The sequence below is a fragment of the Podarcis muralis genome, chromosome 3 (genome assembly GCF_964188315.1).
Source record: "Podarcis muralis chromosome 3, rPodMur119.hap1.1, whole genome shotgun sequence".
Taxonomy (NCBI): domain Eukaryota; kingdom Metazoa; phylum Chordata; class Lepidosauria; order Squamata; family Lacertidae; genus Podarcis; species Podarcis muralis.
Window position 1 is genome coordinate 79404275 of NC_135657.1, and position 12713 is coordinate 79416987.

At 43.5% G+C, this 12713-nt stretch overlaps 1 protein-coding gene across 3 annotated transcripts; it reads right to left on the reverse strand.

Moving 5' to 3' along the window:
• Positions 1-51: 51 nt before the first annotated feature.
• On the reverse strand, positions 52-12270 carry SLC35A1 (solute carrier family 35 member A1). Of its 3 annotated transcripts, none has more exons than XM_028722935.2 (8): positions 12132-12269; positions 8866-9043; positions 5427-5586; positions 4280-4432; positions 3438-3504; positions 2192-2368; positions 834-968; positions 52-505 (listed from the first exon to the last, which is right to left on the reverse strand). In XM_028722935.2, exons 1-8 carry the CDS (start codon positions 12145-12147, stop codon positions 375-377), a joined length of 1017 nt encoding a protein of 338 aa, XP_028578768.1. In that variant the 5' UTR covers positions 12148-12269; the 3' UTR covers positions 52-374. The 3 variants fall into 3 exon arrangements, with proteins under 3 accessions (XP_028578768.1, XP_028578769.1, XP_028578770.1); XM_028722936.2 differs by lacking the exon at positions 12132-12269 and adding an exon at positions 11590-11715; XM_028722937.2 differs by lacking the exon at positions 834-968 and having other exon boundaries at positions 12132-12270.
• Positions 12271-12713: the final 443 nt, after the last annotated feature.

Below are 12713 nucleotides of genomic sequence, written 5' to 3' on the forward strand. Positions count from 1 at the left end.
TACAAGAACATGTGAAGAGAATCCCTATTATACATGTTTCATCAAAGTGAATTCCAATGGCATTCCCCTTTATTTTATATACAATATATATATATATATATATTTAAAAACGGCACATTCAATTTCTTCATTCTTCTTGGTGAACAGACTCTTCATAGTCCAACACAAATAGATCAACGTTACATGAAAAGCAGCGCTTCACAATTTAGCAAAGTTTCCATCCTCCAGTGTAATCCTTCATTTCACTAATGAGTTACTTCACTTTTAGTTCAAACAATCTTGCATTACCAGTTTAAGGCTTTTTTTAAAAAAAGGAACAAACACTCATGTCAAGTCTTTAGATTGTCTTTTTCTATTCTTCATGGTGCAAAACATTACACACTAATAAGATTTTCTTTTGACCCTTTTGCTTCTGCTGGCTGGATTTTTGTGGTGTCTTGTCGAGGCAGTCCGTACAGGTATATTGAGATGCATACAAGGAGGGCACCGAGAGAGAAGGTGATGGCTAAAGGGAAAAACAAAGCACATGGTTTAAAGCACCACTGATCCAAACAGAAACACTAAAATACTTTTTTTAATATGAAACTCGTTATCAGATTGCTGTGTACTTCATATTTAAATTCACCTTTAAGCTTCATCCCATCTGGCAATAATAGTAGATGCTGTCAGCTTTGAAATGTAACCCTTGCTAATTTATTTGTGGGCTGACAACATCAGATTATAATATTATACACTAATACAATTAGCTGACAACAGTTATTCAAGCCCACGCCAAACAAACGCGCCAAAGGAGCGCCACCTAAGATTGTGGACTATGGCCAAAAGCAACGTACTTATCTGTAAGCCAAAGAGGAGGACCGAGGCAACGGTTGAGAGAACGATGGCAGCAGCTGCAGAAAAACCCTTCATAATGTTGTCGGTGTACTTAACAACAACTGAAGTGTAGAGACCTCCAACGCTGGAAAGGACTAGACAGCAGAAGGATATATCCCTGTTAATGAAGTGTCTGGCATCTTTTTCTTACCATATGGGTTCAAAGAAACGAATAAGAAAATACCTTTTATAGCAAAACTTTTGAAGGATGGAAGATACTGTCCATTTGGGACATGTATCACAACCTCATTAGGGGAATAAATTTGTGTTCCAGTATGGCATACCCTTGTCTCATGGGACACCTAACCTGGTATTAGTCTATACCTATTAGCTTGCACCAGCAATGCTGTTTACATCCCTACAAGACTGACCTAAATGTCATGGGGCAATACCTAAGTAACTAAGTCAATGGATTTAAATGGGTCTGCTCTTGAGTATGGCTATTCTTGGACATCAGCCAGCAAGATTCAACACAGCACATCTAGAGCCCCTATTTGCTGGTGCTTGTCTCAAGTACGGGCCGCAAGAGAACTTTTAATTCCCGTCTGTTCAATATGGGAACATAAACAGCCGATTCAGCAACATATGACAGCAGGAAGCAAGGATGGGCGAGATCAAAGTCTACACTAAGATCCAAACAAGCCTTTTTTCCTATACACACTGACACTTGTACATGGCACAGCCAATCAAACCAGGAAGTGTCCAATTAATCACAGTTCCCCATCTCCAAACTGGGAAACGGTGCTTCAGAACCTTAACCATGGTCTGGAGTTGGTTTAGGATCCTGGCTTGTTCCGAAGCTTGTAACTCAAGTTTTGGACTTCAGACAAAATAGGAAATGATGGTTAGCAATGTCCTGGTTTGATTTCTGGACAAGTGAGGATTCTGCATATCAAGGAAAAGGGCTTGTTTACATCTTGGCTTATTCTCTGAATGGAACCAATGTGACTAACCTGCCCTACCTGACATGACCTGCATTTCCTTTGGAAAGCCAGCACAGCAGTTAGTCTTAACCTTGAATACTTATTTCTCTGTAACCCAGGAAATAAGGCCGGTCTCTTCCTGTATCTCGAATCCCTTTCATGCAGTCCACCTGATAGTCACCCCATGATTCTTAAGTTCTTGCCAATATTCAGACTCCCCTGGAAAGTGCATGCTTCCGAATTATTTCCTGCAGGACAGTAGACCACTGTGAATTTAATTTGCTGTGCTCAGTGATGTCTCTGCCCCATATGTTCCCCAAGCTGATCTACACCTCTGGCCCCAGCTTGAAGAAGAAAAAAGTAGAACTGAAGATAAAAAGCAATTGGATACTTACAGATGACAAACCAGACATAACGGGTATAGCCATAAAAGAAGCCCTTTTCCATTACATTAACGCCATCAGACATGTAGACACCAACCAAGGTCACTACAATCCCAGAGAGGTACAGCTGAATGTTCCTGACCCATAAAGATGTATCCGAACTCTTTAGCACTTTCTCAAAATATACCCCTGAAAGAAAGGGAAGGGAGAGATGAAACAATGTACAGCTCCCGCCATACATTAAATTTTGATTTAGGGAATTTACCACACACCACAGAGATAAGAAACCCAGGGTCAACTTGACCATCTTCCCACTGTACAAGTTTGGGGGAGAGGCGATACTGAGGTGGGGAACAGCTACAGCAGCCCTCCCCAACCTGATGCCCTCCAACAGGTGTTGTCACCTGAGTCCCATTAGCCCTAACAGGTAGAGCTGATGCTCAGAGATGATAGGAGTCTTACAAAAGAGACCTAGGTTGGGCAGACCTGAGCTATGACATAGGTCACATCTACAATGTACACTTAAAGCACACGGACACCACTCTTAACAGTTTTGGTTTCCCCCAAAGGCTCCTGGGCACTGGGTTTGTTCAGGGCGCTGGGAATTGTAGCTGCGCAACAAACATCTTACAGTTCTCAGGATTCTTTGGGGGAAGCAATGACCACTAAAGTGGTATAAAAAGGTAAAGGACCCCTGATAGTTAAGTCCAGTCGCAAATGACTCTGGGGTTGCGGCACTCATCTCGCTTTACTGGCTGAGGGAGCCGGTGTTTGTCCGCAGACAGTTTTTCCGGGTCATGTGGCCAGCATGACTAAGCCACTTCTGGCGAAACCAGAGCAGCGCACGGAAACACCGTTTACCTTCCCACTGGGGTGGTACCCATTTATCTAATTGCACTTCGTGCTTTCGAACTGCTAGATTGGCAGGAGCTGGGACTGAACAATGGGAGTTCACGCCATCATGGGGATTCGAACCGCCGACCTTCCGACTGGCAAGCCCAAGGCTTAGTGGTTTACACCATAGAGCCACCCATGTCCCAAAAGTGGTATAAGAGTGCTTTAAATGTATGGTGTGGATGTGACCCAAGACACTTCCCAGAGCTTCTTCCATGTTACCTGAGAAGGATGGGAAGGAGCTGTGCTATGGTGTTTTCTAAGCTGGCAAGGTAAAGTAAGGGGGGGGCCTTTGCTGTCGGACTAGCCACAGTCACAGATAAATTCCTGCTACTTGAAGATAACTTTAACTACAAGGTTTTACCTGCAAATCCTGAACATAAAACAGCAATGGCTATCGCACCGAAGCCTATCAATGGGCTCTGCTCCATCTAAAGAACAAATAAAAACAGGAAGTTTATTTATAGCTGCAGTCACTTTCGGAAGCCAAGCCAGATTGTTATTTATTGCAACAACAAAAGATGACTTAGGCCATCTGGCAACATCTGCCAGTGCTATGCAAGCAGCACTACAAAATTTGACTCCCAGGCTGCTCAATTGTCTCTGGGGAAAAGAGGGTGAGAGCCAATGTAACACAGGAGGTCATCACTCAACAGAGCTTCTCCTTCCTTTCCTCTCCTGCTTATTCAATCAACTGCTGCAGGATACCAGAGCTTAGCTAATTCTTGAAATGCAATGAGGACATTCGTTCATTCACTTACTTACTTACTTACTTACTTACTTATATTTATATACTACCCTTTCTCCCAGAGGACTGTAAGGTGGCAAACAAGTGCTAAAACAGCGAAAAAACAAAATCTGTTTAAAATGGTTCCAATACAGATGCGGACTGGGAAAGGTCTCAACTTGTTGAAGGCCTTCAGTAGGCACCAAAAAGGCAACAGAGACAGTGCCTGTCTATATTCAAAGGGAGGGGCTTCCGAAAGGCAGATGCCAACACACAGAAGGCCCAATTCCTACAGTGTGGAAAGGACATCCTGATTAAGATGGAAGCTGCTGTAGAGAAACATCAGGAGGGCTGCAATTACTCCACCCCTGCAGTATACTCTTCCACAATGCCCTTAGGGTAAGATTATGCAACTTGTTGCACGAGAAACTTATTTCAGAAAGCAGGTAGGGAGAAAGGCTCCCAGTGATCAACTTTACCTGGACTTTTGTGGCTTGAGCTGGCTTCCACTGAACAAGCGTGACTCCACCACACAACATAAAGACTGAGAACCACTGCAGTTTGCTGAGAGAGCGGTTCAGCATCAAGACTGTACATAAAGCGGTACATGGGATCTTCAACTGATAGGTCACCTAGGAAGCCGGAAAGAAAGGGCATGTTTCATTTAGCTATTAGGAAAAGGGCAGAAAGACAATCTGTTTAATATCTAACCTGCTTTATTTAATAACAACAATATAACAACAACCATTATAACAACAATGTAATACAATGAAACATCAGGAAGAACTTTCTGACAGTAAAAGGTTGTGGACTCTCCTTCCTTTGAGGTTTCTAAGCAGAGATTGGAATCTTTAGTTGAGATTCCTGCATTGTAGAGGGTGGTGGACTAGATGACCCTCGTGCTCCCTTCCAACTCTATGATTTTATGATTTTTTATACTAATGCATCACCCATGTTCTAAGCATATTGGCTTGCATCCAACATCATTACTTGGTTCATGTAAGAAATGTTATGCTCATGGCTGGATCTTCCTTGGTGAACAATCCCCTTCCTCTCAGGAAAGAGTTACACACACAGGATGACTTTTCCCTTCCGTGACTTGCAGCTGAAAGTGTGAACCATTTTCCACTGAAAATATACTGCGTCTGAATTCCTATCAGACAATGCAGAAGTTCTGTTTGGGGTGTTCTGTTTGTGATAGCTGTTTCACACGCTCAACATGTTGCTTGATGTTGCAGCCGCCAGTTGATGGGCACACTTGCATGAGCTCATCCATCATAGCTCAGGGATGGGGAACATTTGCCAGCCTGAGGGCCACAGCCCCCTCTGGACAATGCTTCAGGGGCCACATGCCAGTGGGCATAGAAACTAATGTTAATTTCTTTCTATTGCCTGGACTATGACCGCAATAAAGATTGATTGATGGAATGCTAATTTCACCTTTGTACTGTAGGTGTCTTTCCAGGCACATTAAAATCTCTCTCTCCCAGACAAGCACAAAGAGTGGTCAGAGTTCCAGGGCTCATTCTAAGCAGGCAAGAACACTCATAGTGGCTACAAAGCAGGACCAATGTGGCCTGGTAAGGTTAGGGAGTCTGCATCTAGCTTTCAAACATCAACCATTACCTGGTAAACAGCTGCATCCAAATTGCTAAGAGCCAGGAAGGCCATGTTGTTCTGGATGGCGTAGACGAGAGATGGAACGCTTAATTTGAGTAGCTCTTTAGGGCTGCCCAAGACATTTTCTTTTAAAGATGTCAATAGTCTACCTGGGCTTCCAGTCTCTCTGGAAAACATTTAAAGAAGAAGAAGCTCTGAGCACAAATATGACTGTAGCTGCTTGACGATAGTACAGCAGAGCAAGAACAATCCAGAATAGCCCAACAGAGGCCTAGCCCCACAACCTCTCAGCTGCCAGGATGAGCTTGTCAACAACACCCGCTTCCTATCCTGTATCAATCTTGAGGCCCTCCAAAAAAAGAGAAAAGCAGAAGCCAACTAGAGGAAGGAGAGTCGTGCTGCGTCTCCTGGAAAGCTTAAGATCCACATTCTTCCTCCTTCCGCAAGGCAAACAAAGACTGTAACCGTGTGACGGTGACAGAATGCAAACCAGACATTCCAGTTGGCAGTGCTGAAATGAAGACAACATTCGGTTGGGTTGGTTGGTTTAAAAACTTCCTCTAAATGTTGCAGTAAGGCAGATTTTAAAAGTAGTTAATTAATTAAATTTACGTATCACCCTTTACATACCATTTCAAGGCACCATAAAAACAGCAGAAGCTGTGCAGCTGTCCTCTGTTGGGGATCATCAGGTAGGGTTGTCATATTTCAAAAAGTGAGCATTTTTTGGCAAAGTTATTGAGCTTTTTATAAAAATGAAATTTATTATAATTATTACAAATGAAATTTGCCAAAATCTATACTTTCGACATAGGCTGCCTTACGTCTGGATTTTCCCAGACATTTAAGAGATTTCCGTCTGGACACTGTTTATGAGACCCAAATACTGGCTCTGTCCGGGCAATTCCAGACATATGGCAACTCTACATTAGGTGAATCTCAGGATTTTTATCTTATACAGTACACCACTTTGATGGCCTAATTTTAGCCACCTGAGATGTCAGCAGTCCTGTTCCTGCTGCAAAAAGGAACAGCTTTGCACATGCATTTATCCACCTCCATGATTTCGTAGGGTATGCAAAAAAAGGGGGGGAGGGGAGGCAGAGGAACACTGTCTTTACTCCTGTGCATGTGAAATTACCCCTGTATGAGAACCAGATCTGGGAGAACAAAAGTAACAGAGCCTGTACATGGGCATCGTACATACACTTATGTACAGGAAAATTGCAAAATACACAATCTCACAAAATCTAGTACAGTATGACATGTCACCAAATATTGTGAAACAGCAAGGAAGCCATTTCCCCTTAAATCTACCTCCTGTGACTAAAATGAGGACAGCCTCTTCGTGTCAGTCTATCTCTATATTTTAAAAGTCCAAGCCATTGCTTGTGACTTGCTTGTTTAAACTATACCTGCCAGGGAAGTTGGGCTTTCCTGGGACCCAATTTCAAGAATCTATGTCATTTCTGAATTTGATAGGATAGTAATTATGCATTTGGAGTCAGCACAGCATGAAATGTCATTTTTTTTTCATATGGCCCTCATAATTACAGGGTGACTAAAGTGATTATTCAGCTGAAACCAGGCCTCAGAAAAGATACTCATAACTGGTGACCTACTTTTTGCCCCTTGAGACTCAACTCTGGGATCTAGCAGTGTTAAGGAGAAGATTGCTTCACTCTGAACACAGAGAACACCCGGGATTAAACACTCCCTCATATCAGCCCCCACCATTCTAACGTGTGCTTCTCAGCTGACTTTGCAAAGGAAGCGAATGGGACACAACTGCAAGAGAAGGCGAATAAAACATTTACGCATATTAGATTACATCTCTTGGAAAGTAGAGGTGAGGGCGGCAAAGACAACTGTAGGAGAAGAGATTAAGTCTGACTGACTGCTGGCTTATTCAAAAAGGCAAACTGATTTTTATTCAAAAAGACAAATGCTGAATGCAGACAAAAAGTTCAACCAAGGTTAGCACAAATCAGAGGTTATATCAGCCTGCAGAACTAAACTCTCTCCCAGGTTCTGTCCCAGATTCTGGGGTGGACAACTTCTACCACACTGGCCAAACTTTGCCCCCCAGGGATTCAATTTTGGCCTTAGAGGCAGCTTCCCCCCCAAACCACACTCACCTGCTTGCCTCATACCTGACATGACCTGCGTTGTCAGGTGTGGGGCGGATAGAGGCACAGCTGCCAATTCATATTTGGGAGCCTTAACATGCGTTCTCAATTGTGCATTGGCAAAAGAAAAATCAGATTTTGACTCTACCGCTCTTCACTTGTTGGATAAGGCTGTGCTTTACTGAGCTCCCTGCGGGCAATTCACCCACACACCCAATGCCTGCAAAAAGCTGGTGGGTGGTAAAGCCAAAGCCTCGGGCACTTTAAAGCACCATCATTGTGACATCAGGTACTTGACAGGTGGGTGGCCCCGCCCACCATGACAGAACGAGACCAAGATTAGCAAACCCACTTCAGGACAGAAGTTCTACATTGCAATTTGCATTCTACACTTAACCATGAATTAAGTCAGCAGTGGGTAACCTGTGACCTTCCAGCTGTTGCTGGACTACAACTCCCATCAGCCTCTGCCAGAATGACCAATGGCCAGGGATTATGGGAGCTGGAGGGCCCCTTGCTGCAGAGCATGTTACTGAATAAGCTAGAGTTTCATAATCAACCTTTATAAACTCACAGATTTTGGGAAATATTGAGGCTCTGAGAGACAGAGAGGCTAGAGAAATTCCTAGCCAAAGTTGCACTACTGTACCATGTTACAAGATACAGCAAGAACAGTGACTATTACTGAAAGTGCCCAAGCATCCCACCATGAGGCTCAAGGCCAGCTCTACCATTACACAAGATGAGGCAGCAGCCCTGGGGTCCCATTAAAAGACAAAAAAAGAGTCAATTATTCATATGTTACCAACATGGGGGAGAAGCCATTTGAATAGTTTCTGTGTAGGCTAAAAGAAGTCATAAGTGCCCTCTGATTGAGAATCCTTCTAGAACATCATAGGCATATTTGAGGGAGGACAGGTCAACATGGTTCAGAGGATTGCTTCTAATCCTTAAATACCGCCTTAGTGAGAATACAAGTTCTTCTTGAATGACTCTGAAGTCTCCTGCCTACACCAACCCAGAAACCTGCCAGCCAAGCGTCCATACTTAATTTACACAGACTTCTGAACCTTATCCAAAGCAATGAACTCAAGGCAGTGACACCTATTCAGAAGAGAGATTAGGAAACTAAAATGTGCATGTTTTCACTTGTTGCAAAACCAATCTTTTCGAGAAGGACTCCTCTGATACCACCTGCTCACAGAAGCCTAACACAGTCCACATGAAGCATAGCAAGAAACAAAGCAAGTAAAATAAAAGAAACAGAAAAACAGCAAATATGCCACTCCAATTTACTCATCGACATTTATACTTACTTTGCTAAAATGCCCAAACTTAGGAATAGCTTGATAACTTCTGTAATACAGACAGCTGTAGTTGAAAAATATAAAACTGTTTCTGTTGTTCTCGTGTATCGCAAAGCTACTGTATACGTTGCAGCCACCAAGGTCATCACCGTCAAGCAGTACAACTTAAAAAGCAAGCTGACATTTTCTGAAAAACAAAAGCATCGCTCTATTGGACATGAGACGTGAACCACCTTGACAACTACAGTGAAGTTATGTTTGGTCCTTAGAAAACAGCTTTTAAAACAGGAGCATTCTATATTCAAAAAGCTATGGCAGGCTTGCTGCAGAAACATTACGGTTAACCATTAGAAGGATTTGCACCCTAAAACCTGCAGGTGACTTTGTTGGTGGTGCCACCACTAGGGGATGCCTTGTTGGCACTGACTTACGATAGGGCCTTCTTGGTGGTGGTTTCCTCATTTGTGGAACACCCTCCCTGGTGAGGCACATCTGTCTCCTTCACAATTAAGTTTCAGGAGTAACTTTAAAATGTTCCTGTTTACCAAGGCATTTGATGCCCAAAAGATACTGTTCCTGGCAACTCTGAAATTGTTAGCTGTGAGAGTATGTTACTGCTTTCAGATGTTTTTAATTGGTTTGGGATGTTTTAAACATGTTTTGTTTTATTTTTAACTGTATTGGTTTATCACTAGTGTGTTTGCCCTAGGCTCCTTTGAGAGGGAGAGATATACATTTAATTAATTGTTTAATTGATAAGCATTAACCGATTGATTCATTGATTAGCATGCCAAAGTAGTCCTGCTCATCCCCTGTCACAAGGGCTAATGTGGGACCAGGGCTCAAAGGCCCTTCAAACTGGTGCAAAAGAGTGCCTTATCCTACTCTCGGCTGTCTAGATCAGAGGTTTCCAAACTTTTCATGTTAGTGGCACACTTTTTAGATATGCATCATTTTGTGACACAGTAATTCAGTTTTATTAGCAAACTGGAGGTTAAATTGACCCCTTTCCAGGCTTGAGAGGAGGGTGGGGAGTGTTTGTGTGACACACTGCAGCTGACACACTAACATGTCACGACACACAGTTTGGAAAGCTTTGGTCTAGATAAATGTAGGCTGTTTTCAAAATGGTACCTCAACTGGCACCTATAACTCTACTTGAAACCAAAGGCCAACAGAAATAAATGAAATTATTTCCACATGCTGATTTTAGGATCAGCAAATAAGAAGCTACTAATCAAGGAACTTCAGATACTTCATAGGAGAGACAGCCATCATCTAGTCTCTGGCCACCAAAAATAACACAGTTACAGTTGAATCAGACTGTTGATTAAACAATTTATCTTTATCTGTTTAAACTTTTATTTCTTTATTAACTCAACAGTGAATGCCTGAATCATTACACCACATTATGATATGGCTGGGAATTACTAAATCCTGTTACTCATACTATCACCTTCACTGTGTAAACATCCCTGCAAGGTACAATTATAGATGCACTGTTGCAATAATTTAAACTGAGTACACCCTGGTAGAGATATAACTCTATTTCCTTCAGCCTAATTTGGGTGTATATCAAGCTAAATGTAAACAGCAGAATTATCTGCAAAAGATGCAATTATCACTGTGTAGGGAAAGCAGATTCCTCTCTCATCCTAGAAACCCAGGGCCATTCAAGGAAGCTGAATGTTGGAAGCTTCGGGGCAGACAAAAGAAAGTACTTCTTCAGGCAGCACATATACAGTGGTACCTCAGGTTAAGAACTTAATTTGTTCTGGAGGTCCATTCTTAACCAGAAACTGTTCTTAACCTGAGGTACCACTTTAGCTAATGGGGCCTCCCGTTGCTGCCGTGCCGCCGGAGCACGATTTCTGTTCTCATCCTGAAGCAAAGTTCTTAACCCGAGGTACTATTTCTGGGTTAGTGGAGTCTGTAACCTGAAGCATCTGTAACCCAATGGTCACCATCTCAGATTGCTTTTTTAAAAAAAGAACAGGCAAATTCATGGAGGACAAACCCATCAATGGCTATTAGCTATTGTACCTCCACTGTAGAATGCACTATTCCTCTGAATATCATACTGGGAATCGTGAAAACAGTGCTGTTGCCCTCAGGTCCTACCTGCAGGCTTTCCATAGGCATCTGATTGGCCCCTGTGAGAACAAGATGTTGGACTAGATGGGCCATTGGCCTGATCCAACATCTAACGTCCTTATGACAACACACACAAAAAAAGTGCTTTGCGTAAATAAGTCTATTCGGCCCAATTTTTCAGAAACGGGAGAAAGCACGCTTCCAACTCCACAGCGATAGGCAAGCCACTTCTTCCATTACAATTTCATGTATCCCTAGATGCATTTATTTTCTAATGTGAAAACGTCTGTCCTAGCATTTCAGACCGATTAATAAATACAGTGGTACCTCGGGTTAAGTACTTAATTCGTTCTGGAGGTCAGTTCTTAACCTGAAACTGTTCTTAACCTGAAGCTAATGGGGCCTCCTGCTGCTGCCGCGCCACCAGAGCAAGATTTTTGTTCTCATCCTGAAGCAAAGTTCTTAACCTGAAGCACTATTTCTGGGTTAGCAGTGTCTGTAACCTGAAGCGTATGTAACCCGAGGTACCACTGTACACATGGATCCAGAGGAAGAGCTTGCCTTCTGGACCAGGGTCATTGCACAAGAACAGCCATTACAAGACGTTGCCAAGTGAGTGACACAAGAGCATCATCGTACACCGTTTGCAGGAGAGGATGATGCCAGACGCGGCTGCTTAAAGGTTTCCAAGTCTTTGTTCACAGACAAAGTCAGCAATATTTCCATGCTCCAAGGGAGGTTCAAGGGGGGCTATTCTTTCGCCTAAGCAACCTGAAGGAGAGGGAATGGGGAGCGGAAACATAATTAACATTTTGGGTTCACCCCCCTCCCCAAATCCTGGCGAGACCCCGACCTGCCATGTCTTTAAAGAGGGGCAGGAAGGGGAGGAAGCATTATCTTCCATCGAGGAACCTTGTACTATTTCGCCTGCTTGACACAAGAGCAGAGAGAGAGACGCTGAGCGACAGCCGCTTCCCAGCAGAGCTGCCAGGCAGCCGGGCCGGTTTTGTTGCCCTCGGAGCCCCAGGTCCTTATCAGGCAAAAGGTTTCCAAACTCCCCCCCCCCCCCGCCTTCCAAGTAACTGGACGACGCCTGGCTATTTGCCTCAGTAGAACGGACTGTTCCATTTACGCATAACGGGGAAACCGGCGGCAGCGGCGGCAGGCTGCCTCTCACTCACCTTTCGGAGGCGCCATGGTATCCAAAAGGAATCTGTCTCAGCAAGCGCTCAAGCCCGCCCCGCCAAGCCTCCCAGCATACCAGAGAGAGCAACAGTCGGAAGGCTAGAGCGGACTAGCCGCTCTATGGTTGGAGCGCAGGATGCGTCGTTATTTCCGCCGGAAGCCAAGGGAATGGCTGCAGGAGGAGGGTATCGCGTGCGTGCGCAGCCTGCCTCGGTTTAAAACGTGACATGAGTTCATAGTGGATGCTTTCACGTATATAGCACGTTACTCTGCATTACAGTATCATATGTACGCGCTATTAATTTGTGATTTATGTATAGCTATAGATCTCTCTCACACACATATATAAAGAGCTTTTATATGTAATTGCTAATTTTGTTTTCTTTTTAACCCCCAAGACACGCTCTTCTACTCACAGTCCCGCCTCCAGCTTGGGATAACGGGCTGTACTGCCGGGAATTTTAAAAAATGTTCAAAAACGTAAAAAAAATTCAATGCAAAATGATACCCGAGTTAGGAAAAGTCGGGACTTTACCTCTTGTCTTTTGTTTCCAAGCAGGAAACACCGACACTAAAAT